Source organism: Ascaphus truei, chromosome 12 (genome assembly GCF_040206685.1).
Source record: "Ascaphus truei isolate aAscTru1 chromosome 12, aAscTru1.hap1, whole genome shotgun sequence".
NCBI lineage: Eukaryota > Metazoa > Chordata > Amphibia > Anura > Ascaphidae > Ascaphus > Ascaphus truei.
Genome location: NC_134494.1, coordinates 15,394,570 through 15,419,974, shown reverse-complemented (window position 1 = coordinate 15,419,974; position 25,405 = coordinate 15,394,570). Strand labels below are relative to the sequence as shown.

General features: G+C 46.7%; 2 protein-coding genes across 9 annotated transcripts in view; one reads left to right on the top strand and one right to left on the bottom strand.

Annotated features, from left to right (window-relative positions):
* Positions 1–4,008, top strand: part of LMNTD2 (lamin tail domain containing 2) — a 73,812-nt gene extending 69,804 nt beyond the window's left edge. For 4 of the 5 annotated variants that reach the window (XM_075566788.1, XM_075566787.1, XM_075566789.1 and 1 more), the window contains one exon: positions 2,248–4,008. In XM_075566788.1, the coding sequence (XP_075422903.1) occupies positions 2,248–2,367 (120 nt within the window). In that variant the 3' untranslated portion in view covers positions 2,368–4,008. The remainder of the gene's footprint in view (positions 1–2,247) is intronic. The other variant, XM_075566786.1, reaches the window with a different exon arrangement.
* A 291-nt stretch (positions 4,009–4,299) lies between these two features.
* The window catches only part of LRRC56 (leucine rich repeat containing 56), a 57,418-nt gene continuing 36,312 nt past the window's right edge, over positions 4,300–25,405 (bottom strand). For 2 of the 4 annotated variants that reach the window (XM_075566783.1, XM_075566780.1), the window contains exons 7-13: positions 19,463–19,634; positions 17,842–18,045; positions 14,158–14,222; positions 13,220–13,350; positions 10,679–10,869; positions 7,606–7,921; positions 4,300–5,515 (exon numbers count right to left, since the gene is read on the bottom strand). In XM_075566783.1, coding sequence (XP_075422898.1) covers positions 5,329–5,515; positions 7,606–7,921; positions 10,679–10,869; positions 13,220–13,350; positions 14,158–14,222; positions 17,842–18,045; positions 19,463–19,634 — 1,266 coding nt within the window. In that variant the 3' untranslated portion in view covers positions 4,300–5,328. The remainder of the gene's footprint in view (positions 5,516–7,605; positions 7,922–10,678; positions 10,870–13,219; positions 13,351–14,157; positions 14,223–17,841; positions 18,046–19,462; positions 19,635–25,405) is intronic. The other 2 variants (XM_075566782.1, XR_012787541.1) reach the window with 2 other exon arrangements.

Below are 25,405 nucleotides of genomic sequence, written 5' to 3'. Positions count from 1 at the left end.
GTGGTGTGTGTGTGTAAGTACAGAATGGTGTGTGCGGGGTGTCTGGTGCATGCCTTCGTGGTGTGTGTGTGTAAGTACAGAATGGTGTGTGCGGGGTGTCTGGTGCATGCCTTCGTGGTGTGTGTGTGTAAGTACAGAATGGTGTGTGCGGGGTGCCTGGTGCATGCCTTCGTGGTGCGTGTCTGTATGTACAGTATGGTGTGTGCGGGGTGCCTGGTGCATGCCTTCATGGTGCATGTCTGTATGTACAGTATGCTGTGTATCTAGTGTGTGCGGGGTGCCTGGTGCATGCCTTCGTGGTGCGTGTCTGTATGTACAGTATGGTGTGTGCGGGGTGCCTGGTGCATGCCTTCGTGGTGTGTGTCTGTATGTACAGTATGCTGTGTATCTAGTGTGTGCGGGGTGTCTGGTGCATGCCTTCGTGGTGTGTGTGTATGTACAGTATGGTGTGTGCGGGGTGCCTGGTGCATGCCTTCGTGGTGCGTGTCTGTAAGTACAGAATGGTGTGTGCGGGGTGTCTGGTGCATGCCTTCATGGTGCATGTCTGTATGTACAGTATGGTGTGTGCGGGGTGTCTGGTGCATGCCTTCGTGGTGCGTGTCTGTATGTACAGTATGGTGTGTGCGGGGTGCCTGGTGCATGCCTTCGTGGTGTGTGTCTGTATGTACAGTATGCTGTGTATCTAGTGTGTGCGGGGTGTCTGGTGCATGCCTTCGTGGTGCGTGTCTGTAAGTACAGAATGGTGTGTGCGGGGTGTCTGGTGCATGCCTTCGTGGTGCGTGTCTGTATGTACAGTATGGTGTGTGCGGGGTGCCTGGTGCATGCCTACGTGGTGCATGTCTGTAAGTACAGAATGGTGTGTGCGGGGTGTCTGGTGCATGCCTACGTGGTGCATGTCTGTAAGTACAGAATGGTGTGTGCGGGGTGTCTGGTGCATGCCTTCATGGTGCATGTCTGTAAGTACAGAATGGTGTGTGCGGGGTGCCTGGTGCATGCCTTCGTGGTGCGTGTTTGTAAGTACAGAATGGTGTGTGCGGGGTGCCTGGTGCATGCCTTCGTGGTGCGTGTTTGTAAGTACAGAATGGTGTGTGCGGGGTGCCTGGTGCATGCCTTCATGGTGCATGTCTGTAAGTACAGTACGCTGTGTGGGATGCCTGGTTCCAGGGCCAGTTTGTAGGGCTTGCCCCCCTGGCTAAAATTTGCCAGCCGGCCCCTGCCCGTATATGTACATAATGAATAGGATTTATATGTGTGTGTGTATTTATTAGGTATTACGTGTGTGTGTATATATGTATATATTTAACACATTATTTTGTATGTTAACTCACCTTAACAGGGGTAATAACGTCTGTTACATCTGTATGTATATACTGTATAATAAAATATATATGCTCACTCACACTTAAATACAGGTGTGATATTATATGAGAGACACATATAACACCGTGCTTGTTAAATGTCCTTAAATTCGCTTTTTCTATAGATTTACGTCAGCATAACAGAGTTCAGCATTCTTGTCGTTTGCACACAAAAACAAAACGTTTATTTTGAAAATAATTACTTACATACAAAAATAGTAAGAATGACGATGGTGATGTTTCAAATAGATTGATATTCTTAAGAATAGTTGCACATAGTAACCTTCTTTCTGTTAATATTCTCACCAGGTATTAACATGTCTTTTCTCCTCTTCATGGTATTATCACTCTTCGGCCTGGTGGTCTCCTCTGGCCTTCCTTCCTTCCTCTGGCCTTCCTTCCTTCCTAAAGCTTACTAAGCTCACTGTTGTATTTATCCAGATAATATTCCTTGAATCAGCTCTCTTAATATATATTTCTATTCCAAATTAGGTCCTGCAGTTTCAAACTATGATCGCATAAGAAACAGCACATGTATTCTATACAGAGAATACCAAATACAGTATGGACTGGAAGATTCTCAGAGCTTTTGTCATAGCCTCTACTCTCAGCTAAAGTCACAGTTGTCAATAATCACTCAGTGTCAAACCTAAACAGGGTTTCTGCCTACTCTGACCTTTTAGTACAGGTGCACCGTCAATATAACTCTATAACTGAACATACAATCAGATATAATATATAGATATGAAGGAAAGTCCAGACTACTATACTGTATACTTTAACATTCTGCCTTTGATAACAGATTCATTCATTACAATATAATTATTGCTAAATTGGATTTCTTACAGTGCTGTATAATTCTGCTGATGTTGATGTCTCCTTCTCCCAGCCCAGGCTGAATATGAATAGTCCGTTGGTGAGACTCGTGGCCCAGACATCGGCTCGCTCCAAGCGTGGCTCGAAGTTCCTCAGTCATGTGCCGTTCACCTGTGATCTCCTGCGACTATAGCCACAGCCTGGCCCTGATAATGAACACGTGGCACTGTATAATGATACCGAATATCTCCTTGATGTTCCTTTTGATTTAAAAAATATCAAATGACTAGGCCAAGCCTCAGTGCCGTAACCTCGACTTAAGGGGCCCCCGGCCGACGTCATGACGTCGCTGCGTCACATGGCCATGTGACGCCATGACGACGCAGCATCCCATGACGCCGCAACATCGTGGAGGCGGGCTGCTGTGTTACAGAGGCCCCACGCTCTCCCTGGCAAGTTTAAGAAATCAAGGAGATAAAGCACCTTGTTGTGTGAAACGCGTTGGAGGGTCTTTACCTCCTTGTTTGCTATGTCTGATTGACAATAAATTCATTTTTTACTTTTGATACACCTGTGTCCCTGGGCAGTGCGCTGCTTTGTGCATTCTTTTGCAATTTTTGGATCGTTTGGACACGCCCCCAGAAATCCAGTGGGCTCTAGGAGTGGGTAAGATCTTCAAAGATGTACTGTATTACTATGGATCCTAATTACTACAACCTGGGGTGAGTGTTAATTTCCAATGAGGTACAGCGAAGTGTGTTATACATCATTTTTCTGTTGCTTTCAGGAGATTTATGCTTTCAGTGGCTTTAGACACTCACCCAGTAGTTACCCACTCCATCATCTGAACCTTCACTGTTTTTATATGATTGATGAACATATATAATATTCCAGGACTGTTGGAGCACCCATCACACTTCTATACTGTACTGTTATTGTAAATATTGATAATAGATGCAAATGATATATTAACTCCTTCAGCTTAACCCACTGCTCAGCAACCAAAAAGGTTTTAACTAGGTGTGTGCCAAAGTATATTCAATGAAAACTTTTGTGCGAGATCAATAGTCACTGCCACTAGATGCAAAATTGCTGAAATACGGACACAAAACAAAATCCCATCCTCGGCAACCATCAAGGCCAAAGTGTGGTTTCTATGCCAAAAGAAGAAGCTGACCAGCCTCCTGAATGACACCTGCCATCATTCCCAGCCAACCTGGAGTCCATGGCTCGCGTTTGCAGATAACCCTCGCCTAAATGTAGATACAATTATGTTGTAGCTCCCTCCTACAAGCCCAGGGACTCCAATAGCAAGACTCGTAGAAACAATGTTGAAAGAGAGGAGCCCTCTCAACTTTTCATGTGCTGCAGGGAATCAATCCAGGAATATATAACTCTTTGACTCTTTGACAAAGACCCACGGGCGAAACGCGTTAGAGCGCTGAGGGGGGACTCCTTCTCCCTTTTTAAATTTATATTTGCCATGAATCAATAAAGGCATATTTTTTTGCACAGTCCAGCCTTCAGCCGTTTTTTCAGAGCAGTGCCCGCTGGTTACTCTCTTCATTGAGAGGACGTTCTTCCACTAGCAAGACTCAAATCGTAAACTGACGCCCCTTCTATTCGAGGCTCCGCTGTAGTAACGGAGAAGAACTACTGTGTAAACGGCAGTCTCAGGATACCGTATGTGATCGCTACTATATTTTATGCAAATGCGGTTTGATGATAGCAAACCCTGACCTGTATGAGAAATGTGCAAACATGTTCTGGTACTGTTCCCCTCCTCCCCCAGCTTTTATTTCTGATCGTCCCCTCCCCCAAATGGATGTAAAGCTGTTGTGAAAAATGTAAAATAAAATACAAGTTAAAAAAAAAAAAGAAACTTTTACGCAAGATCAAGTTTTTTGCACATTTAATGCTCTGATAAATTACACAATTTCAACGTTTTTTTTCTATACATCTGAAATATTAGAAGTAGAAAAATATGATTGTCTTACAGCAAAATCTGCTTTTCTTTTCGCAAACGTAAAAAATAAATATAATATATACAGTGTGTGTGTGTGTGTGTATATATATATATATATATATATATATATATATATATATATATATATATATACACATACACATACAGAATTTAAACCCATCATTCACATGCTGACAATGCATAGCAAAAAAATATACAAATAAAACACAGAACAGTCTGTATTTCGTCTTAATGGGATAAACTGGACAAAGAGGGACGTAGCGCCATAATAAAATCTATTTTGGTCCTGGAAATTTGTAGGTCATTAGGGGGTGTGTTTTTTTTAAAGGGTCAGTCCCATGCAGGACCAAAGTGACCTAATGACAGTGACCTGTGTAATAGGTTAAAAGGTCAGTCCCATGTATGCCCGAAGTGATCTAATGACCGTGACATGTTCAATGGGTTAGTCCCACATAGCATCTGTCCCTGATGGAAATAAAAACGTTCCAACATGATTTAAATAGAAACAAACATATGTTTTTAACCCCTTTGCTCCCAGAGAGGTCTTTTGGCAGGAAAGGGGTTCAATGCACACATGTCTCCGAGATTTAACCCATTAAACATGTCACTGTGATTACATTATTTTGGTGTTACGTGGGACTGACCCTTTAACCCGTTAAAGAGATCACTGTCATTAGGCCACTTTGAGGGAACCTTCCACTGAAATCAAGAACACTAATGTACATGACTGGAAAAATCAACATTTTGGTCTAACTTTGGTCACCAAATCTTAATTGGCCATAATCAAAGTTGCAGAGAGTGTCCGTTTTTAAGGATCCCTCCAAATTAAGTGAAATACAGATAGTATTGCTTAGTATATTTAGTTTGCTTTGTATACATTTTCAGCGGACGTTCTGTCCAGTCTCAATATCATTTGAACCTGCCGTACATAAGTCATTGTTTTTTGGGGTAAAGCATCCAATTCTAAAAATGTACCCAGGTGGAGATTCAAACCTGCAACCCGACTGTCCAAAGTGAGGTCTCCCCGACTGCTTTCTACTGGCAGCAGGTCTGACTGTGGCCAGAGGAGGAAGCTCACTAGAGCACCATGGACATGTAGCCTATTCAGGTCTTGGAAAATCCCTGGTGGCTTCATCAGACACGTGGACTTGTTCTGCAGATCACTCTCTACGTGTTGGGGGTCTTGTTGCCCATTAGGAGTGTTGGCCGGCTCGGCAGCCTCTGCAAGACCCCACTGGCTGTGATGGGCTGGGTAACATGGAGAAGATGTGGCCTCTCCACGGATTTTGTGGAGGAACGGATGACAGGTCGGTGGGAGGAGATGAGTTTTGGGGAGTTTCTGTCCACCGGAGATCTGGAAGAAGGGAGGAGAAGAAAAAAAGGTAGAAGATTGTACCAGCACCAATCACTTACTTCGAGACAAACCTCCCACATGAACATACTACCATGTAGATCAGTGCTGAGTAGGACCATAGCCCATACATACTAAGAGGTGCTGCTATACCATAGGATAACTTCCAGAACCAGAAGACGCTTCAATTGGCCGTAAGGTAGCTACTGGTGCTGGAAGGCGTCTTATTCTATAGCACCACTTAGGAAATATATGGGCTATAGTCATAATCCTAAAACAAACATTTCAATATGGTAATACAAAATATTTAGTATCTGAAGGTACAGAAACCACCATTTGAAAAAAGGAGGGCAGCATTACACAAAGCACGAGGATGGGTATTAATATGGTGGAGCTACTAAAACACAGAGCAAATATTTCATTATGCGACAATTTGCACCAGCGACGTATGAATCTTGCTAATCATGCTTCGTACATTTGGCAGCAAAGTTAACGCCACCTAAACCTGGCGGATTTATTTGACGCAGTGAGAGAGGAAACCTTCACCAGGTGTAAGGTCATATGTGAATATCTATATCAATTTATATAGCTATCTACACACACGTGTGACATTAGTAATTCTGTATTACATAGCTGGCATCAGCAGCCAGTCTTGCCCTGTGATGTATAGCTGGCATCAGCAGCCAGTCTTGCCCTGTGATATATAACTGGCATTAGTAGCCAGTCTTGCCCTGTGATATATAACTGGCATTAGTAGCCAGTCTTGCCCTGTGATATATAACTGGCATTAGTAGCCAGTCTTGCCCTGTGATGTATAGCTGGCATCAGCAGCCAGTCTTGCCCTGTGATGTATAGCTGGCATTAGTAGCCAGTCTTGCCCTGTGATATATAACTGGCATTAGTAGCCAGTCTTGCCCTGTGATATATAACTGGCATTAGTAGCCAGTCTTGCCCTGTGATATATAACTGGCATTAGTAGCCAGTCTTGCCCTGTGATGTATAGCTGGCATTAGTAGTCCGTCTTGCCCTGTGATATATAGCTGGCATTAGTAGCCAGTCTTGCCCTGTGATATATAGCTGGCATTAGTAGCCAGTCTCCCCCTTTTAGTCTGACTTTTTGAGACTCGGAAACTGGATTTCCCAAAACAAACTGTTTTTAAACACTGACAAGACTGTAACAATGGTATTTGGGACCAAGACTACATTTTTAAAGCTTCCAGTGACTGAGCTCCAGATCCGAACCATCGCTAACACCACCCTAACTCCTGTTACTAGTTTGAAATACCTGGGCATATGGTTTGACTCCCACTTAACATTCGGGATGCACATTGATACCCTGACATCCAAGACCTATGCCAAACTAGGTGTACTTTACAGGAACAAATCCTCCCTAAGCCTGCTAGGGAGAAAGCGTATCGCACAGCAGACGCTAATGCCAATTATCGATTATGGAGACATAGTATACGGCTCGGCACCACAAACCCACCTTAGCAAACTTGACACCCTCTACAACTCAATATGCCGTTTGTTCTCCAATCCAACTACAACACACAACTGCGAAATGCTTAAAGAACTGGATTGGTCATCACTAGAGTCTAGGCGCAAAGTTCACCTTTCCTGTCTTGCCTTCAAATACTTTCTGGGCATGCTACCCATCTATCTGAACAAGCTCCTCACCCCTACCACATGCAGCACCTATCATCTGAGATAAGACTCCAAGAGACTGTTCATGGTCCCCAGGCTCAACAAAGTATCCGGCCGCCCCTCCTTCTCTTACGGTGCACCCCAAAACTGGAACAACCTACCGGAGACTCTCACATCCACCACCAGTTTAAGTTCTTTCAAAACTAAGGCTGCCTCACATTTTAATCTGCTCTGTTACTGTTACATACGCCTATAATATACATCTTCTCTAACTGTGTATGCAATGTCTTGTATATAATTTATACCCTGTTCATTTATGTAACTGTATTTGTAACCATGTATTATTTGTCTTAACTCTGTGCCCAGGACATACTTGAAAACGAGAGATAACTCTCAATGTGTTACTTCCTGGTAAAATATTTTTATAAATAAATACATTTAGTACACACCTGGATTCAATAGGCCCTATTCGCGCGGGCCCCGAAACCGGCCTCTCGCCCAGCTCGCTACTTCCTGCGCCATGTCCCCTCAGTGTCCTGGTGCTGTCTCGATCGATGTCCATCAGTGCAAAGCTCTCACCCCCCAGGTATGCGCCAGTAGTTGCCGGCCCGGTTGCTGTGGTCTCTCTTTGGTTGGCGCCTCTCAGCAGACGCTTCGCTCGGATTTCTGCCGCCTTCTGGGACCTTGGATTTCTGCTTCCTGAAACTGGAGGGCATGGGACGATTGGGGGAGATGGCACCCATGGGGCATCCTGCTGCTCCTTCTCTACGGGATACAGAGAGTCTAATTGGACAACGTACATCACATCTTAACTCTTTGGCTGCCCTAATGCCGTTCCATGTACGCCACGAAGGAAGCCCGCATGAGATTCAGGGAACGCCATATTATTTTGGACTCATTTTCTAGGGGGAGATCACGCTCCATGCTCCCCTGCAGCAGTGATCGGAAGACTAGAGGTCCACCCTCCACTTCTGTTCACGTCATCCAGGGCCACCCCAAGTGACCACGTGGTCCCAATCCAGGAAGACATCTTCCAACAGCGAAAGGGTTAATTTAATGGGTAACCCCACATATCAGCCAACAAGGCATTATTTAGCAATGTATTTGGCTTTCTTAGGCTAAGGCCCCGCTCCCAGAGTCAGCGCTCCCGCACTGCAGACAGGCGGTGCGCTGACATACACAGACCGCGATATGCGGTCTGTAGGGAGCGGGAGGTGGGCGGGAGTGGGAGGTTTGACAGGACAGGGAGGGGGGGCGTGGCTTGAGCGGAGGGACCCGCTACTCTCCCCCCCCCTCCCTCCACGGGCTGCAGGAGGGAGCTGCTGATGGTAAGTATTAAACACACACACACAGAGGCAGGCACTCACGCACTCATACACACACACACACAGACAGAGGCAGGCACTCACGCACTCAGGCACACACATACACACACACAGACAGGCACACACACAGACAGGCACTCACGCTTTCACTCCACACTCCTCCCCGCTCCCCGAAGCCTCTCCTCCTCCCGAAGCCTCCCCTCCCCATTGGCTCACAGCCACACCACGTGACGCGTCAACGCTAGACATCACCATTTTCTTGTGTCCCCTAGCGGCTGACGCGCCACAGCGTGTAGTGCTCTGTGCCGCAAGGGAGTCCGGGACCGGCTCAGCAGGATTCCCCTGCTGGTGGGGAACTCGCGACATGGCCGCCCGCGCCAACGAGCGCAGCTCGACCGAGGCTTTAGATAGACAGAGTCGCTCGGTGATGAGATCACTGCCTTTGAAGTGGGTGAACACCAGTGTTGGCTCCTTGTGACCTCGGGCACCAAAATCAGATTGTAAGCTCTACAAGGCAGGAACTTATTGTGCCCGCAAAAATACTGTGTACAGTGCAGTGTATACGGTCAGCGCTATATAAGGGAACAAATATTATTAGAGATTGAATCAGTCTTAAATATGCAATCCCACATGGCCAAGCAAATAGCAAGCTTGTTTAAAAAAATTTACAATCTACATGGCTTCCTTAAATGAATCTAACCATGCTAAAAGCAAAGATTTGGCTTCTTTTGTTTCTCTAGAAATATATTTAAACATGGCATTTCTTCAGGGCCCCTGAATGGGGGAGTGCTTGTCAACCAAATGTTTTCTTTACCCATAGCCCACCCTGTCCTTATGAGAGAGCCAATAGCGATACAGGGAAGGGGTCCAGGCCGTGCGAACTCTCTATATTCAAAAAGAATCAATATCATATAGAGCTTTATGGAAAGACCAGACGCTACAGACTTCAGCCTGGTCTGTCACCGGGGGTTACAGATAAAGACAAAACTACCCACCTTGCAAACCATGTAAGTATACATGATGGATGGATGCTCTGTCTTCCCTTATTGCTCGGTATGTGGCTCATCCCTAAGCAGGAGAGCTTGCAATCTAATTTTCCAACGAGGGATAAAGGGACCTGCCCAATGCCACTAGGAGCTGGGGCTGAATTTTAAAGGGTCAGGCCTTCCCAGGACCAAAGTTAACTAGTATCATGTTCTGTAAGTTAAAATATAGGTGACTGAGATAATCTTTACACAAACCCCCCAAAATAAGTATTTTTACATTTTTTAGACTTTTAATGTCTCCATTGTAACCAAATAATAATAATGATTATTTTATTTTTTTTACAATCTTTACCTAATCTCTTATGCAATGTTCTATACGCAGGGAGATTATCCATCCAGAGTTTCTCTGTTTGATGATGTGTACGACTCATTTGTGGAAAGAGATTTAAGGGGGGGAAAGAGCAATAATTACCGGATAACATTCAAATTAGGCGGACCCGGTAAAAATTGAAACCGACTGAGTGAAAATGTCACTTCACGGGAAATGTAATCTGTCAAAGGAATCCAATTGCGTTGATAAGGTGTTTAATAAACATGGTTTTTTACCTTCTATGTGGGACTGCCCTCTTTGAAAGGTTCAATCCCACGTACACTGCCACAGAACAAGTTGAACAGTCTAACCGGCTTCCTTAACCGTATCTAATCGTGCTAAGTGTTGGATGCTTTCATTTGCAAAAATAAATCATAATAATTACAAATTGCCGATTTTCGTAGGCTCTGAATGGAGAGTGTGTTAATCAAGTGTTTTACATACCCGTAGCCAGCCCTGTCCTTATCAGGGAGCCAATAAAAGAGGAAGAGGGAGGGGCTTTTCCTGTGCAAACTATTCAGCTAAGTCTCAGATTACCATGTTTACAAACTAACTTTTAAATTATTTCAAATACTTATAGGGGGTAATTTTTTTTGTGTAATCACCCAAATGATTACCTTAATTTGACATTACCATTACTACACTTTGGTCCTCGGAGGGACTGACCCCTTAACCATGTCATTGCCATTAATACACTTTGGTCCTAGCAGGGACTGACCCTTAAAACATGTCACTGTCATTAGTACACTTTGGTCCTAGCAGGGACTGACCCTTCAGGCTGATTATAGATTACAATGCTAGGAGCCCCAGTAAGGGACTGATTTGGGGGTGAGCCTCTTACTTGCAGGTAGCTGGGGAACAGGACAGGGGCTGAAGGGCTCCGGAGACACTCGTACAAGGCACCCCGAGTCAGAGGGATCTCGAAGCTCTTCGTCCTCGCTGCTATAACTCGAACTGCGTCTCTCCTCCTCGTCACTGTGTCTGATTGTCAGGACCTGCGGTGCACGATCCTTTTGTATCCTCTGCAGGAGCCTGCAGGAGAGACCAACACAGGGCACTTTTACTAGGGTAAGACCGGTACTTCATGGAGTCGAGGAGACAGTAATGAAGATTAAGGGACATGTCTAGTAAGAAGTGCTGCTCTAGTAAGACACATTCCATGCTAGGAGACACCTTCAAGTGAATGGTCCATAACCGGCCATAATTACCAAGCAGCATTGCTCCATAAGACACTATAGAGCCCATTCACTTGCATGGGCTGCAAACCCGTGCTGTGTCTTATGGCGTAGCACTGCTTGGTAAAAATGGCCCTAAACGCAGACTACACCCTAATTTAAAAAAAAGATCATCTAACAGTTTCCATGTCAGGTAACAACTGTGTGTGTTTATATATGAAGAAAACGCTCGAGAACGATAAAGTAATACACTTCAATGATCCCAGGTAATGGACGCCGTGGTCCCCCCCTGTGTGCTGCCCTGTTCAGTGTTCCTCATCTCTTTGCTGTCCAACCATCACCTCCTGTGAGATCATTCATGGCTCGGCCTGTGGCAGGGACCATGTGGTGACAGCAGGAGGGGGGTTTATAAAAAGGGGGATTTTAAAGGGACAATCCAAGCACTTTATTTTTTTTAAATGTATTTGTATTTTACCTAGAATTGAAGCAGGGGTCTCCGGAGCTGAACCTCAGTCATTTCAGCTTCAGTGACCTGCTGCTTCCGGCGGTACATACCTCCATAGGGGGTGCCGGTAGCAGCTCCGGATCAGCTAGCTAGCATTGAGGGGATGGAGTAATGGCCGCTTTTCTAAGCTCCCGTGCACTGCGGGCCAATAAGAAACCGTGACGTCATCTGGTTCAGTTTCCTATTGGCCCGCGTGACCGTTAAACTTGAAACCCCAACTAGCTCAGCCGGAGCGACTACTGCCACCCCCTACGGAGGTAAGTATCTCCGGAAGCACTGGGTCCCCGGAGATGAAATGATCGGGGTCCCGCTCCGGAGACCCCCTGCTTCAATCATGTGTAAAGAAAAAATAAATGTAAAAACAAAAAGCGCTTAATATAGCCTTATTATTTCAGACTGAGTTTCTTTAGCAGTGAGGCATGCCCAGTGTTACAAGCTCTGCTGCTAAATCACTTAGTTACATTGTATCTTCCTGTCATCTGGAGAGAGAGAGAGATGAAAGTTCTGTGACATTAAATTGATGTCTATGACACCTGGAACTTCCTGTACTATAAGTGACATCATCACCGAGGGAACATGGAAACTTCCTGTTATACGTTAACGAAACTATCAACACTTCAGACTTCAACTTCAGTATGCTAAAACATTTCAAACAAACAATGTTTTCACTCAAGAAGGCCAAAAAATAGCACTTCAAGTTTGTAGGGTATTGCTGGGTTTCAGGCTCATTATTACTTATTACATGTTTTGATTTTTGTAGCTATTACTTCAAAGCATTTTCCCCTCTGCCCAGTTTGTGCAGGCAGGAGGCAAAGGCTGCGGTCCCAGTACAGCCTGTGCGCACGGCGCGGCGTGCACTGTGCGTGTAAGCACCGCCCCTCAATGGGGCTGGGCCCAGTACGCACCGTCACGCAGAAGGTGCAGCCGCGCCTGCGGCAGGGTTTTTCCCAACTCAATCAAATTGAGTTTACTCCTAGCGATGGAGGCGGTTCACCCAATGAGGGCGAACCAGCCACAGGATGTAATGGCCACGCCCCCGCAAATCCTCGACCACGCCCCCTCCCGTCGCAAGATTCTCCTCTCCTCACAGACCGCGGTTAGCGCTGTGACACGCGCCGCCCCCCCGCCGGGCGCGCGTGTCACAGACATTACTGGGACCGCAGCCAAACGGAGGAGACAGGGAGGCGTGGAGGAGGCGTGGCCGTGAGCAGTTCACCCTCATTGGCTGAACAAATTAGGTTACATTAATTTGGCCTTACACAGAGATTGAGAGAGTGTATGTGTAGGCATATTGATGATATATTTGTATAGAGGCAGAGATTATTTGTCAGGCAGAGATAAACCATGTAAATACATGTAATATTAGATAATCCTCATGTAATAATACACATAATATTATAGTAGTGTATAGTGAATAGTAATGTCAAAATATTATAACATATATTTGTACAGCAGTATAGACTGTAGTAATATACGGTAATACATTTAATAATATATTGTTATATAGTAATACATGTATTAATACAGTAATATATAGAAATACATGTAAGAATATAGTGGCATATAGTAATATATGTAACTACAGTATATAGTGGTGGATAGTGGTAAATGTAAGAATACACAGTGGTATACTAAAAATATATAATCCTAGCGTCCTAGCTGTGTCTCGCCAATCCTATCTGTGTCTCGCACACTTCCTTACTCATCGTGCTTGTCTCTCCAGGCTCTCAGCTCTGCAAACACATCATTGCGATCCTTATCCAAAGCATCCTCAGAGTCATATGTGTGCTGTGATCTGTGTCCCAGGTGCTGGTGTGGGATTACAGGAGCCAGCTGAGGAGGAACACAAGGCTATTATGGCACAGAAACACAAGAGGAAGGAAGTTAAGGCTTACAGAGTCTTACCCAACCAGGAACAAGTGACACAGACACAAAGGACCTATGGCCCACCCAGTCTGTCCGTCCGTCCCACTGCAGGGTGACACAGCAACACAGACAAAAGGGACCTGTGGCCCAATTAGTATGTGCCTTTCACCCCACATGACACTGACAGAAATATCCCATGACCCAGAGAGTACTGCCTTTCCACCACAGGATGACACAGACAGAAGAAACGTATGACCCATTACATCTGTCCCAACTACAAGGGACACACAGTGACAGAAAGGAGGTTCCAATGGCTCAGGGAGTATGTCCCTTTCACTGCAGGACAACACAAACATGAAGGACCTGTGACACGTGGAGTCTTTTCCTCCCACTGAAAGGTGACATGGTGACACAGACAAGAGACACAGGCTTATAGAGTTGTCCTATCAAAGGGTGACACAGACTTAAGGGACCTGTGTTACATCCAGTCTGTCCTTCCCACAACAAAGCGACAGTGACACAGACATGATGGATCCAGGTAGTACAGAATGAGCATAAGCCTTACATACCTCCTACCAAAGGGTGACCCAGTGACCCAGATGCAAAGGTCCCATGACCCATTATGAGATTTCTTGAAAGTTTTTGACCCTCATGTAAACTGAGAGGGCATGTAAGTCTAAGAGGGTCAGCCTCTAGTGATTAGGAGCTAAGCAATATAAAAACGTGAGGCAGATGTGCATCCTCTGAGTCAGTCTCTTCTGTGGATGCTCTTACCCCTAGCTTCTCCTTCCTCGCACGTAGGGCTTTGATGGGATTTCCACAGATGACTCTGCTGACTCCTGTGGGAACAAACATACATTTCAGGGTCCGTGGGGACAAAATGTAAGTGAGATGTCCAGGATCAGGACATGGTGATTTAAAAGGAGCACTCCCAGTATAAGCACTGCAAACTGCCTCGGGGTGCTGAGACATCCACCAATCATGGCATTCAGATAAAATAGCAACAGTCCGCACGCCAGAGGTCTTGAAAAACATGTGGAGGTTTAATGTAGGACCAACGTTTCGGTCCGTCCTTGGACCTTTGTCAAGATACATTGAATAGAAAAGTTGGAACTTATGTACACACACACACACTCCCAATTCACTAATATAATGTATTTGTTGCTACAAGGTATATTACATTATAAGATAGATTAGTAGTCAAATTACTATTCATAAAATCGCCAACCCCCCGCCGAGAAGGGGGGGAAAGGAGAGAAGGGGGAAGGAGAGAATGCAGGAGAGAGAAGGGGGAAAGAGGGGAATGGAGAGAGAGGAGAAAGGAGAGAAGGGGGGAGAGAGAGGGGGGAAAGGAGAAGGGGGAGAGAGAGAGGGGAAGGGTGAGAGAGAGGGAAAAGGAGAGAAGGGGGGAGAGAGAGAGGAGTAAAGGGGGAGAGAGAGGAGGGAAGGGGAGAGAGAGGAGGGTCGGGGGAGAGAGAGAGGGGAGGGAAGGGGGGGAGAGAGGAGGGGGGACGGGAGGAGAAAGGAGGGGGACGGGGGGGAGAGGGGAGGGTCAGGGGGGAGAGAGGGAAGGGTCGGGGGGAGAGAGGGGGGGTCGGGGGGAGAGTCGGGGGGAGAGAGGGGAGGGTCGGGGAGGGAGAGAGCACGGGGGTGGGAGAGAGAGAGCGCGGGGGAAGGGAGAGAGAGAGCACAGGGGGAAGGGAGAGAGAGAGCGCAGGGGGAGGGAGAGAGAGCGCAGGGGGGGGCGGGAGAGAGCGCAGGGGGGGGCGGGAGAGCAGGGGAGAGAGCAATGGGGAGGAGAGAGAGAGAGGGAGGGGGGAAAGAGAGAGGGAGGGGGGGAGAGAGAGAGGGGAGGGAAGGGAGGGAGAGAGGGGATATATATATATATATATATATATATAGATAGATAGATATTACTGCAATAGATGCCCCCCCCCCCGCGTCCCACTGACACGCCCCCCCCCGCACTCGCAAATTTCCTATAGCAGGACAAGATTGGTCTCCTGCTTACATGCAGGTGACGTCACTGCTCATGAGCGCCAGCCCGCTCGCTCCGCTCTTCCCTTCACCCTGGACGAGGTTTTCCTCTCCCCACCCGCACCCCTCTCTCTCTTTTTCACTCCCTCTCTTACACCCCCTCACTCTCCACCCCCTCCGCTATCACTCAGATACCGCTCCCTCAATCCCCCTTCTCACACTCATTCCCTCCTCCCCCCCTCGCTACACAAATAATTTCTCCCAATACTCATACAATTACCCCCACAATAATTAACCCCTCACAATCCCTACACAAAATACTCAAAACACTGCATTCCGCACAAATATATACAACACTACCCTCCCACAAATACATACTTAAAAAACTACCCTCCCCCAAATGCATACTTACAAAACTGCCCCCCCAAATGCATACTTACAAAACTGCCCCCCCAAATACATACTTACAACACTACCCCCCAAATACATATTTACAAAACTACCCTCCACAAATACATACTTACAACACTGCCCCCCCAAATACATACAACACTACCCCTCAAATACATACTTATAACATTGACCCTCCCAAATAGATACTTACAACATTACCCCCCCAAAATACATGCTTACACTTACCTTGGGGAACGGTCTCAGGCCGCCGGGCCCCAGCACTCCCACGCTGCTGTGGGCCTCCCTATCTCCCACGCTGCTGTGGGCCTCCCTATCTCTCTCCCACGCTGCTGTGGGCCTCCCTATCTCCCACGCTGCTGTGGGCCTCCCTATCTCTCTCCCACACTGCTGAGGGCCTCCCTATCTCCCACGCTGCTGTGGGCCTCCCTATCTCTCTCCCACGCTGCTGTGGGCCTCCCTATCTCCCACGCTGCTGTGGGCCTCCCTATCTCCCACACTGCTGTGGGCCTCCCTATCTCCCACGCTGCTGTGGGCCTCCCTATCACTTTCCCACGCTGCTGTGGGCCTCCCTATCTCCCACGCTGCTGTGGGCCTCCCTATCACTCTCCCACGCTGCTGTGGGCCTCCCTATCACTCTCCCACGCTGCTGTGGGCCTCCCTATCTCTCTCCCACGCTGCTGTGGGCCTCCCTATCTCTCTCCCACGCTGCTGTGGGCCTCCCTATCTCCCACGCTGCTGTGGGCCTCCCTATCTCCCACGCTGCTGTTGGTTCCTCCCTATCTCCCACGCTGCTGTGGGCCTCCCTATCACTCTCCCACGCTGCTGTGGGCCTCCCTATCTCTCTCCCACGCTGATGTGGGCCTCCCTATCTCTCTCCCACGCTGCTGTGGGCCTCCCTATCACTCTCCCACGCTGCTGTGGGCCTCCCTATCTCTCTCCCACGCTGCTGTGGGCCTCCCTATCTCCCACGCTGCTGTGGGCCTCCCTATCTCCCACGCTGCTGTTGGTTCCTCCCTATCTCCCACGCTGCTGTGGGCCTCCCTATCACTCTCCCACGCTGCTGTGGGCCTCCCTATCTCTCTCCCACGCTGATGTGGGCCTCCCTATCTCTCTCCCACGCTGCTGTGGGACTCCCTCACTCTCCCACGCTGCTGTGGGCCTCCCTATCTCTCTCACACGCTGCTGTGGGCCTCCCTATCTCCCACGCTGCTGTGGGCCTCCCTATCTCCCACGCTGCTGTGGGCCTCCCTATCACTCTCCCACGCTGCTGTGGGCCTCCCTATCTCTCTCCCACGCTGATGTGGGCCTCCCTATCTCTCTCCCACGCTGCTGTGGGCCTCCCTCACTCTCCCACGCTGCTGTGGGCCTCCCTCACTCTCCCGCGCTGGCCCCCTCTCTAATGCCGGTTTGCACCCGATGCTGGGCCCAGCTATCGGCGTGCACTGGTGGGAGAGGCCCGGCGCAGGACAGTGATGGAGGTCCACAGCAGTGTGGGAGTGAGAGGCAGGCCCGCGGCGGCAACCAGAGGCACGGCAGCCGGACGCAGAAGTTGGGCCCGACCCAACTTCCAGCGCCAGACGGCCGCGACCCCTTGAGAGTGTATGTGAGAGAGAGAGGGATAAAGATTGAGAGATGGAGAGAGAGTGTGTTAAAGAGCGACAGGAAGAGAAAGAGGTAAGAGGAGAGACATTAAGGAGGCAGGAAGAAAGAGAGAGAGAATGACAAGGACTGAGAGAGAGACAGAGAAAGAGAGTGTGTGTGTGTGTGTGTGTGTGTGTGTGTGTGTGTGTGTGTGTGTGTGTGTGTGTGTGTGTGTGTGTGTGTGTGTGTGTGTGAAAGTGCGAGTGGTTGTGTGTATGTGCTTGTGTGTGCATATTTGTGAGAGAAAATAAGAATGACAGATTGAGAGAGAGTAGGACAGAGATTAAGGTAGACAACGTGTGTGAGAGACACTGAGGGGTACATGGAGAGGGCAAGAGAGAGGGTAGCATGGGTAGAAAGAGAGACAGAGAAAGTCAGAGAGAGACTGCACCTAGAATATGACAAGCCTTTATAGGTAGAATTTACCATGAGTTAAGTCACTGGCTTCATCCCCTGGTTCCCCCTCTTCGGAGTTGATAGACTCTGTTAGTGGGCTTCCTCCTGCCCCCTGGTGGCTGGGGGCCGGCCTCCCTGCACTGGCCGGCCTTGGAGCAGAGCGGGGTCTCCCGATGAGGGCGGGATGTGCGGTGGTAGGTCTCAGGCTCTGCTTTCTTGGGTCACTTCCAGGGCCTTGTAACACAAGAAGAGAGGTTTAGAAGAGTTTCCAGCGGTAGTCACTTTATCGAGCTATGCTGGAGATGCCACTTGGTTGAATATTCCTGGAGCCTCCTCTGGTGTGTAGGGAAAGACAGGGGGTGGTGACAAAGAGAAGGGACAGTCACAGAGAGAAAGCTGATGGGACAAGTAAGAGCAACACAGAGAAGGGACAGTGAGTGAGAAGGGAAAGTCACAGAGACAAAGGACAGTGACAGAGAGAAGTGATAGTCACAGAGAAGAAGAGCTGATGGGAGAAGTAACAGCAACACAGAGAAGGGAGAGTAACAGCAAGAGCAGAGGAGGCAGTGATACAGCAAAGGGACAGTCACCAAGAAGAGGAGCTGCGGGGTCCGTGGACAGTGCCGCAGAGAAGGGACAGTCACTTAGAGGTGTAGAGAGGGCAGGGACAGGGGACAGTGACACAAAAAAGAGACAGGGAGGAAGAACAAAAGGGACAGGGTACATTCACACAGAAGGAACAGTCATTCAGAAGGAGCAGAGACAGAAGGATTGAGACAGAACAGTGACGCAGAAAAGGCACAGGCATCATGTAAAGGACAGGAGGGGGCGGTGACAGATTAAAGGGACACACGGAGAAGGAGACATGGGATGGCGATAGAGAGAACAGGCAGTGCTGTAATCTGATGTATTTAACCCCTCCAGTGCCTGAACACATCGCCGGCCTTCTGACGCGGAATGGGGTTGATATACGTGTATTTCCTAGAAAGATATCTTGTATCTACTATATATTTCAGAAAATTGTTATGCATTTGGAGATATCATAACCAAATTTAGCATGGTGGAAATTGGAAACATTCTATTAGTTATTACAAGCAAGTCAGGGGCTGGGTGTTGTACCTTGTAGACTATGTATCTGGCACGTGACATCATACTGGTGACATCATAATGCACATAGCCTGGTGGCAGATAAGGACAGTCAAATCGCTATAAAGTGTACACAGAAAGCACACAAAGAAAGAAAGAGATAAGTTGTTACTCGAGGATAAAGCAAGAATGCTGGAGAAGGAGAGACATGCGGAAATAATTGGGGACATCATAAAATATTAAAGAAAAGTGATGGGAGGGAGAGAGATGATGGGAAGGAGAGAGATGAGGGGGAAGGGAGAGAAGAGAGGGAGAAGGGTAGGGGCGCTGAGAAGAGGAAGGATGAGGTTTGTTTCGTTGAATTCCCGGGGAGCGACAAGTACTTTCAGCTAGTGTTATATATAAAGAGAGAGGCCATGATCATTGCAGACAGCATAAAGGAAAAATCTAAATACATGAAAATTATAACATTAAAGAGCGGCAATTAAATGTTAATGACAATAGCAGCACGTGGAGCCCCCTAGAAGCCAAAGGCGCCTGCAACGCATTGCCCCAGGCTAATCACCTGTGTCCTCCTGCTCCACAACGCTGTCTTTGATGTAGTCCCTGACCAACAGCCAGTCCTGGGTGGGAGTGTAGGAGGAGTGGGGTCTCAGCTGGTCAGTGGGGGAATCATCCAAGAATCGGAGGTGGGGGATTAGACTCCAAACCTCCGATCTGTAGTTATAATCTGGAGACTGGGGGGGGAGGGGGGATAGGAGAGGAAGAGAGAAGCAGGTAACAAAAGGGTATTAACACTCCACCCTCCTACAGTACTACTAGAACGGTACTATCACCGGGGGGTTAGATGGCTCCATAAAAGTAGTTGTACTGTGTCTGATTTAAAGGAAAAATCTAAATTTCTAAAACATTGGGGCTAAATGCTGTGGTCCATATATGCTTAAGCCGGGGATGGACAACCTTTTTTGTAGTCAATAAATGGGCACACATTCTTTGATGGGCCACTGTCCTACTGACCCCCTCCTCTTTCACTCAATCCCCCATCCTCCTCTCTATTAATCCTCCCTGCTCCTCCTTACTAAATTTCCCCCTCTCATACTCAATCCTCCATTCCTCCTCACTCAATTCCCCTCTCCTTCTCTCACTCAATCCCCCCTCCATCTTTCACTCAATTCCCCCTCCCCCCACACTCAATTCCCTCTTCTCACTCAACCCCCTCCCCACTCAATCCCCCCTCCTACTCACTCAATTGCCCACTCCCACTCAATCCCCCCTCCTGCTCACTCAATTCCCCTCTCCTTCTCACTCAATTCTCCCAATTCACCCCCTCTCAATCAATCCCCCCAAATCCTCTCCCTCTCAATCCCCTCTCCTCCTCACTCAACCACACTTTCTCCTCTTTCACTCGATACTCCCCCATCCCCTCCTCTCACTCAATTCCCCCCCCCATCTTATCTCACTTAATCACCCCTGTGCGTGCGTGTGTCAGTGTGCGCGTGTCAGAGTGTGCGCGCGTCAGAGTGTGCGTGTATGTGTGTCAGTCAGTGTGTGTATGTCAGTCAGTGTGTGTGTGTGTGTGTCAGTGTGTGTGTGTGTGTGTCAGTCAGTGTGTGTGTGTCAGTCAGTGTGTGTGTGTGTGTCAGTCAGTGTGTGTGTGTCTGTCAGTGTATGGTGTGTATGTCTCTCTGTCTGTGTCCTGCCCCCTCTCTCCTGACTCCCCCCACCCCCGGCGGAGCTGCAGCCCCGGGTCTCTGTCTGAGTCTCCTAAGCAGCCCCCCCTCCCCCGGAGACCTCTGCTTGTGCACTGGGCTGAGTATTCTTCTGCGCATAGGGATACGGCCGTCCCTGCGCATGTGCAGGGGGAGGGAGATGCTTCTGTGCATGCGCTGGATGTGCCGAGTGTCTCGGCGTATATGTAGTGGATGCACAGGCCGATTGTGCGCATGCTCGCACAGATAGCTTCCTGGCTGGTATCGATGGACGCATTAGCGCTTGAGGGACCCGGCGGTCACATCTGTGCATGCGCATCCATCCAACTCCCATGTCTGTGTGGGCGTGTGGGGGGAACGGCGGCCGTTAGGGGCGGCGCCGGCGGCTATCGCCACCGTATGTGACAGCGGGCGTGTGGGGGGAGCAGCGGCCATTACGTGACCTCATTTCCGTTTCGCATTTTCGTCTCATCTCTCCAGTTTTGTCCCATCATGACTAGGTGCCACTAAAGAAGTTTCACTTCAAAAACCTTTTCTAAAGAATGTAACAAGTCTAATCTAACCATGCTAAAAGCAAAGATGTGTTACTCTGGAAATAAATTGACTTTCTTAAGGGCATCTCCTTGGTGGAATATTTAAGTAATAATCCCCGAAGAACAGGGCATTACTGGCCAATAATGCCCCGGCTGGAAGAGTTGAAGGCCCGAGGCGAAGACGAGGGAATATAACCCAGCCAGGGCATTATTGGCCAGTAATGCCCTGTTCTGAGGGGATTGTTACTATTATAGGCTAAATGTAGGCTTAATTAATAAATAATAGACACTTTTGTATAGTTAAATAGATTTTTTTAATTAAAATAAAATGGTAAATACATGAAACCACCTCTATATACGCGTACACTGCAGATATCTATATCCACACACTGCCGCCCCCTCTGTGTACACACACACACACACAAACTACTGCTACAAACACACACACAACAGCACACCACACACACAAGCGCACACGCACACACACTGGAGCTCTAGACACATGACAAAGTGAGAATATGATGCAAGGAGGGGGGGAGATCTGACAAACAGCACTGGGATCTAAGCCGCCATTTTGAGTCAGCATCCATCTTAGGTGCGTGATATTGTCTATTGTCTGTATGAAAGTTGGTATGGAAGTTAGTTTAAAGACATTTTTTTATTTTTCCTGCTCCTGAAGTTTTTGATATTAAGCTGTTCAGCTAAGCCACAAGACCTTGAAGAGGGGAGAAAAGCGCAAATGTTATATAAATAAAATATAGATAACATGCGTCTTGCATTCCGAGGGAGGTGCCCATGAAGTCCCTTATGTAGAGTAAAAGTCACCGGCTTTTATAAGGAATATTAGCTGAGTCATTTCATTTCTAATATGAATCTCATCGTAATGCTTTTAACTCAATGTGTTCATGAGTTCATGAGTTCATATTTTGTTTATCTTATATGCTTACGTAGTGACGCACACGCAGCCTCGTTTAGGGGGCGTGGGCTTAGTATTTTGTGTATAAATAAGGCCTGTATGCCACCATGTCGTTGGGGGAGTTTTATTTTGAAACTGCCTCCTGCGTGTGCACGTACACTGCAATAAACTTATTTGTCATTCTGCAAAAATGATCCTCAGAGGATGACTCTTATTTATTCACGCTTTTCACAGATGGCGCTCCGAATAGGAACCCCAATATACCGGAAGCTGAGCACCTGAAAAAAACACTCCTCGGTCACTCAAATCTGAGCGCTCATAAGAATCAAGGTAAAAGGCACCTTTTTGAGGAAAGCCTGAGTTTAAAAAGTTGTTTTGAGTGGTGTATAGAGAGATGTGTTTTGAAGGGTGTCTCAATCTGGGTTGACGGGTTTACCTAGCAGTTTCAAATAAGTTTATTTGTCTGTTCCTGTATCCATTTTAAAGTGTTATAGTTATTTAAGTTTTATTGGGACTAAGGTGAGAGTTCCGTTAAAAGTTTAGGTGTTTTGGCGATGAAGGTGAGTGTTTGTATGCTTAAGGGATTGTTCAGACCGTCCTGGGTTGTGATAAATATTTTTGTTGTCTGAGCAGGAAGGGTCCCTGATTGTACATTTGCTCTGTCTTGTCATTAACATACCAAGTGAGTTTATTTATGGATATATGTTTAAAAGGTCTTATTTGTATCCATGTTATAAAAGTATAAGGTTTATCAGGAATGGGTTGTACCCGCTGAAGTAATTCAAGTGTTTTCTTGGGTATAGTTATGGTGAAAAAATATGATTGGGGAACAGTCTCGTGACAGGTCCTTATTTACACTATTCAGAACAATAACATGCCAAAAGAGTTGTACGCAATCAGCTTGCGCTTATTATTGTATCAGGAGTATTGTACAGGTCAATTAAATGTGATTACTGTAACAGGAGACTAATGGGAAACCAATGGGAAACCAAAGTTCTCAAAATTAGAGGTTGTGTGTCTGCAGACAAAAATAATAAAGAATGGATACAGAGAACAAGAAGAGACAATATAAATATGTTTGGTTGGCCAATGAAAATACACATGCAAGTTCAAGTGAAAAAACACATGTAAGTCCCAGTGAAAAACACGCCACCCCAATGAAAAAAGTTTGTTTGCAATAAATTACTATGGAAGGAAGCATGAACCTATGGGCAGCCGCACCAGTTTTCTTATTCGTAAGAATGCGAACGCAAGGGCTCATAGTGGAACCTTCTAACTTTCAGTAATCCCTGTGTGTCTGTGGCAGTATAAATCTTTGGATTTTATGAGGTTTTTGTGGCTAAAGTCATGCATGGCAGGCCCGGCTGACTGGAAGCCGCAGAAATCAGGTGTAAACGTATCAGCTTTTCCTTCCATTTCCCCACAAGCAATAAGTGGTTATAAATCATTTCCTGATATAAACTCAAGTTTCGGTGCCGGCAAGTAAAATTGTTGTGCCCTTAATGGAGAGTTGCCAGATGGATTTGATACCCTAATGAATTTTTCCTGAATGATTACCTGTGTGAAAGATAAACCATGCTAAGTATCACGTGTACACAAGTCACCATCAAAAAACTTGCAAGTACTTACAAAAACATGAATATTATTTGCTCACAATGACGTCTAAATTTTTAAAAGGTCTACATCAAGTATAAAAGGATTAAAGAATGCGGGGAAAAAGAGGGCCTATATTTAGCTCTGTCACTGGTGAGAGTTTAAAGGGTTTATTCGTTTTGGCCAGATGGATAAGTGTTTTAAAACCAGGAGATACAGTATTCTTTTTTCCTTCTGCTCAAATGTCTGCAAGAAAGAGAATCAGAACAGCAGCAGCACAGATCGTGCCCCCACCTTTTTCTTCAGCGCGAAGAATGTGCCAAGATACGAAAGTTAACTCAAAAGCTCCGGAGCATCAGAGTAGTTTTAAAATCAGGTTATTTATGAGAATAAAGAGAAGGGAACTTTTATTAATATAGTTGCAGGGTGAAATTGTGTGTTAATAGGGGAGAAATGTTTTTCTTTTATTTGTTCGTTATTTTTGTGATGTTGTTTGGCTGTGTATGAGAGAAATTTTTGTATTGTGTGTTCTGTATTGTGTGTAACCAGTAAAAACACATTTCAATTTTATTTCTATAGGATTAGGATATGTTTGGGAATATTTTGTGTTTAAATATGCGGGTAAAAGCTCACAAGCATTGTTTGAAGTATATATTGTATTGTATGTTTTCATGTATATAACACCATTAATATGCAAAGCGCTTCACAGGAGTGGTGCACGTCGTAATCATATAGGTAGCAAATGGTAAGGGTAAGGGGTCATGAAATAAGTGATCCAGACATAAAAGTAACATTAAGGAAGAGAAGTCCCTGCACTGAGGAGTTTACAATCTAATTGGTAGGTAGGGAAAGTGTACAGACAGTAGGATTTGATTAGAAGCCAGGAGAGGAATTTCAGGAGGGGAAACGCAGAATCAGAGTTTAAAGAGTAGAGTGATTCTGGCAGCAGCGTTTAGGATAGATAGTAGGGAAGACAGGTGAAAGGCAGGAAGGCAGGATGGCAGGGGATTACAGTAATCAAGATGGGAGAGAATGAGGGTCTGAATCAGAGTTTTTAATAGTTGAGCAACAGAGGAACAGGTGTATCTTTGTGATATTGTGGAGGAAAAAAGCGACAGTTATAGAAATGTTTTGAATAAGAGAGGAGAATATGAGAGAGGAGCAGGGTGTGACCCCTAAGCAGCGTGCTTGGGCTTCTGGATGGAAGATTCAAGAGTAATGTGGAAGGAGATAATAGGGTCAGGTTTGGGAGGAAGTATGAGGAACTCTGTTTTTGCCATATTAAGTTTAAGGCGAAGGAGGGCCTTCCAGGATGAGATAACAGAAAGACAATTCAGAAACTTAGGTTTGTATGGCAGGTGTAAGGTCAGGGGTTGAAAAGTAAATGTGGGTGTCGTCAGCATAGTGGTGATATTTAAACCCAAGAGATGTCATTAGGTCCACAGAGGCAAATCCTTCAGAGAGGTGGAGTAATATGAGCAGAGTGTAATGACCTCTGTCTTTGGCAGCATATAGGTCAGCAGTTATTTTAGTGAGAATTGTCTCTGTGGAGGGAGCAGTGCAGAAGTCAGATTGTAGAGGGTTAAGGAGAGAATGGGTGTTGAGAAAATGGAGCAAGCAAGAGAATACAAGACAAGTTCAGTAGTTAGAAAGACAGGTAGGGTCAAGCTTGCTATTTTTGAATCATGGTATAGCTGTTACATGTTTGAAGGAGAATGGAAATGTAGCAGAGTAGAGGGAGAAGAGGAGATCAACAG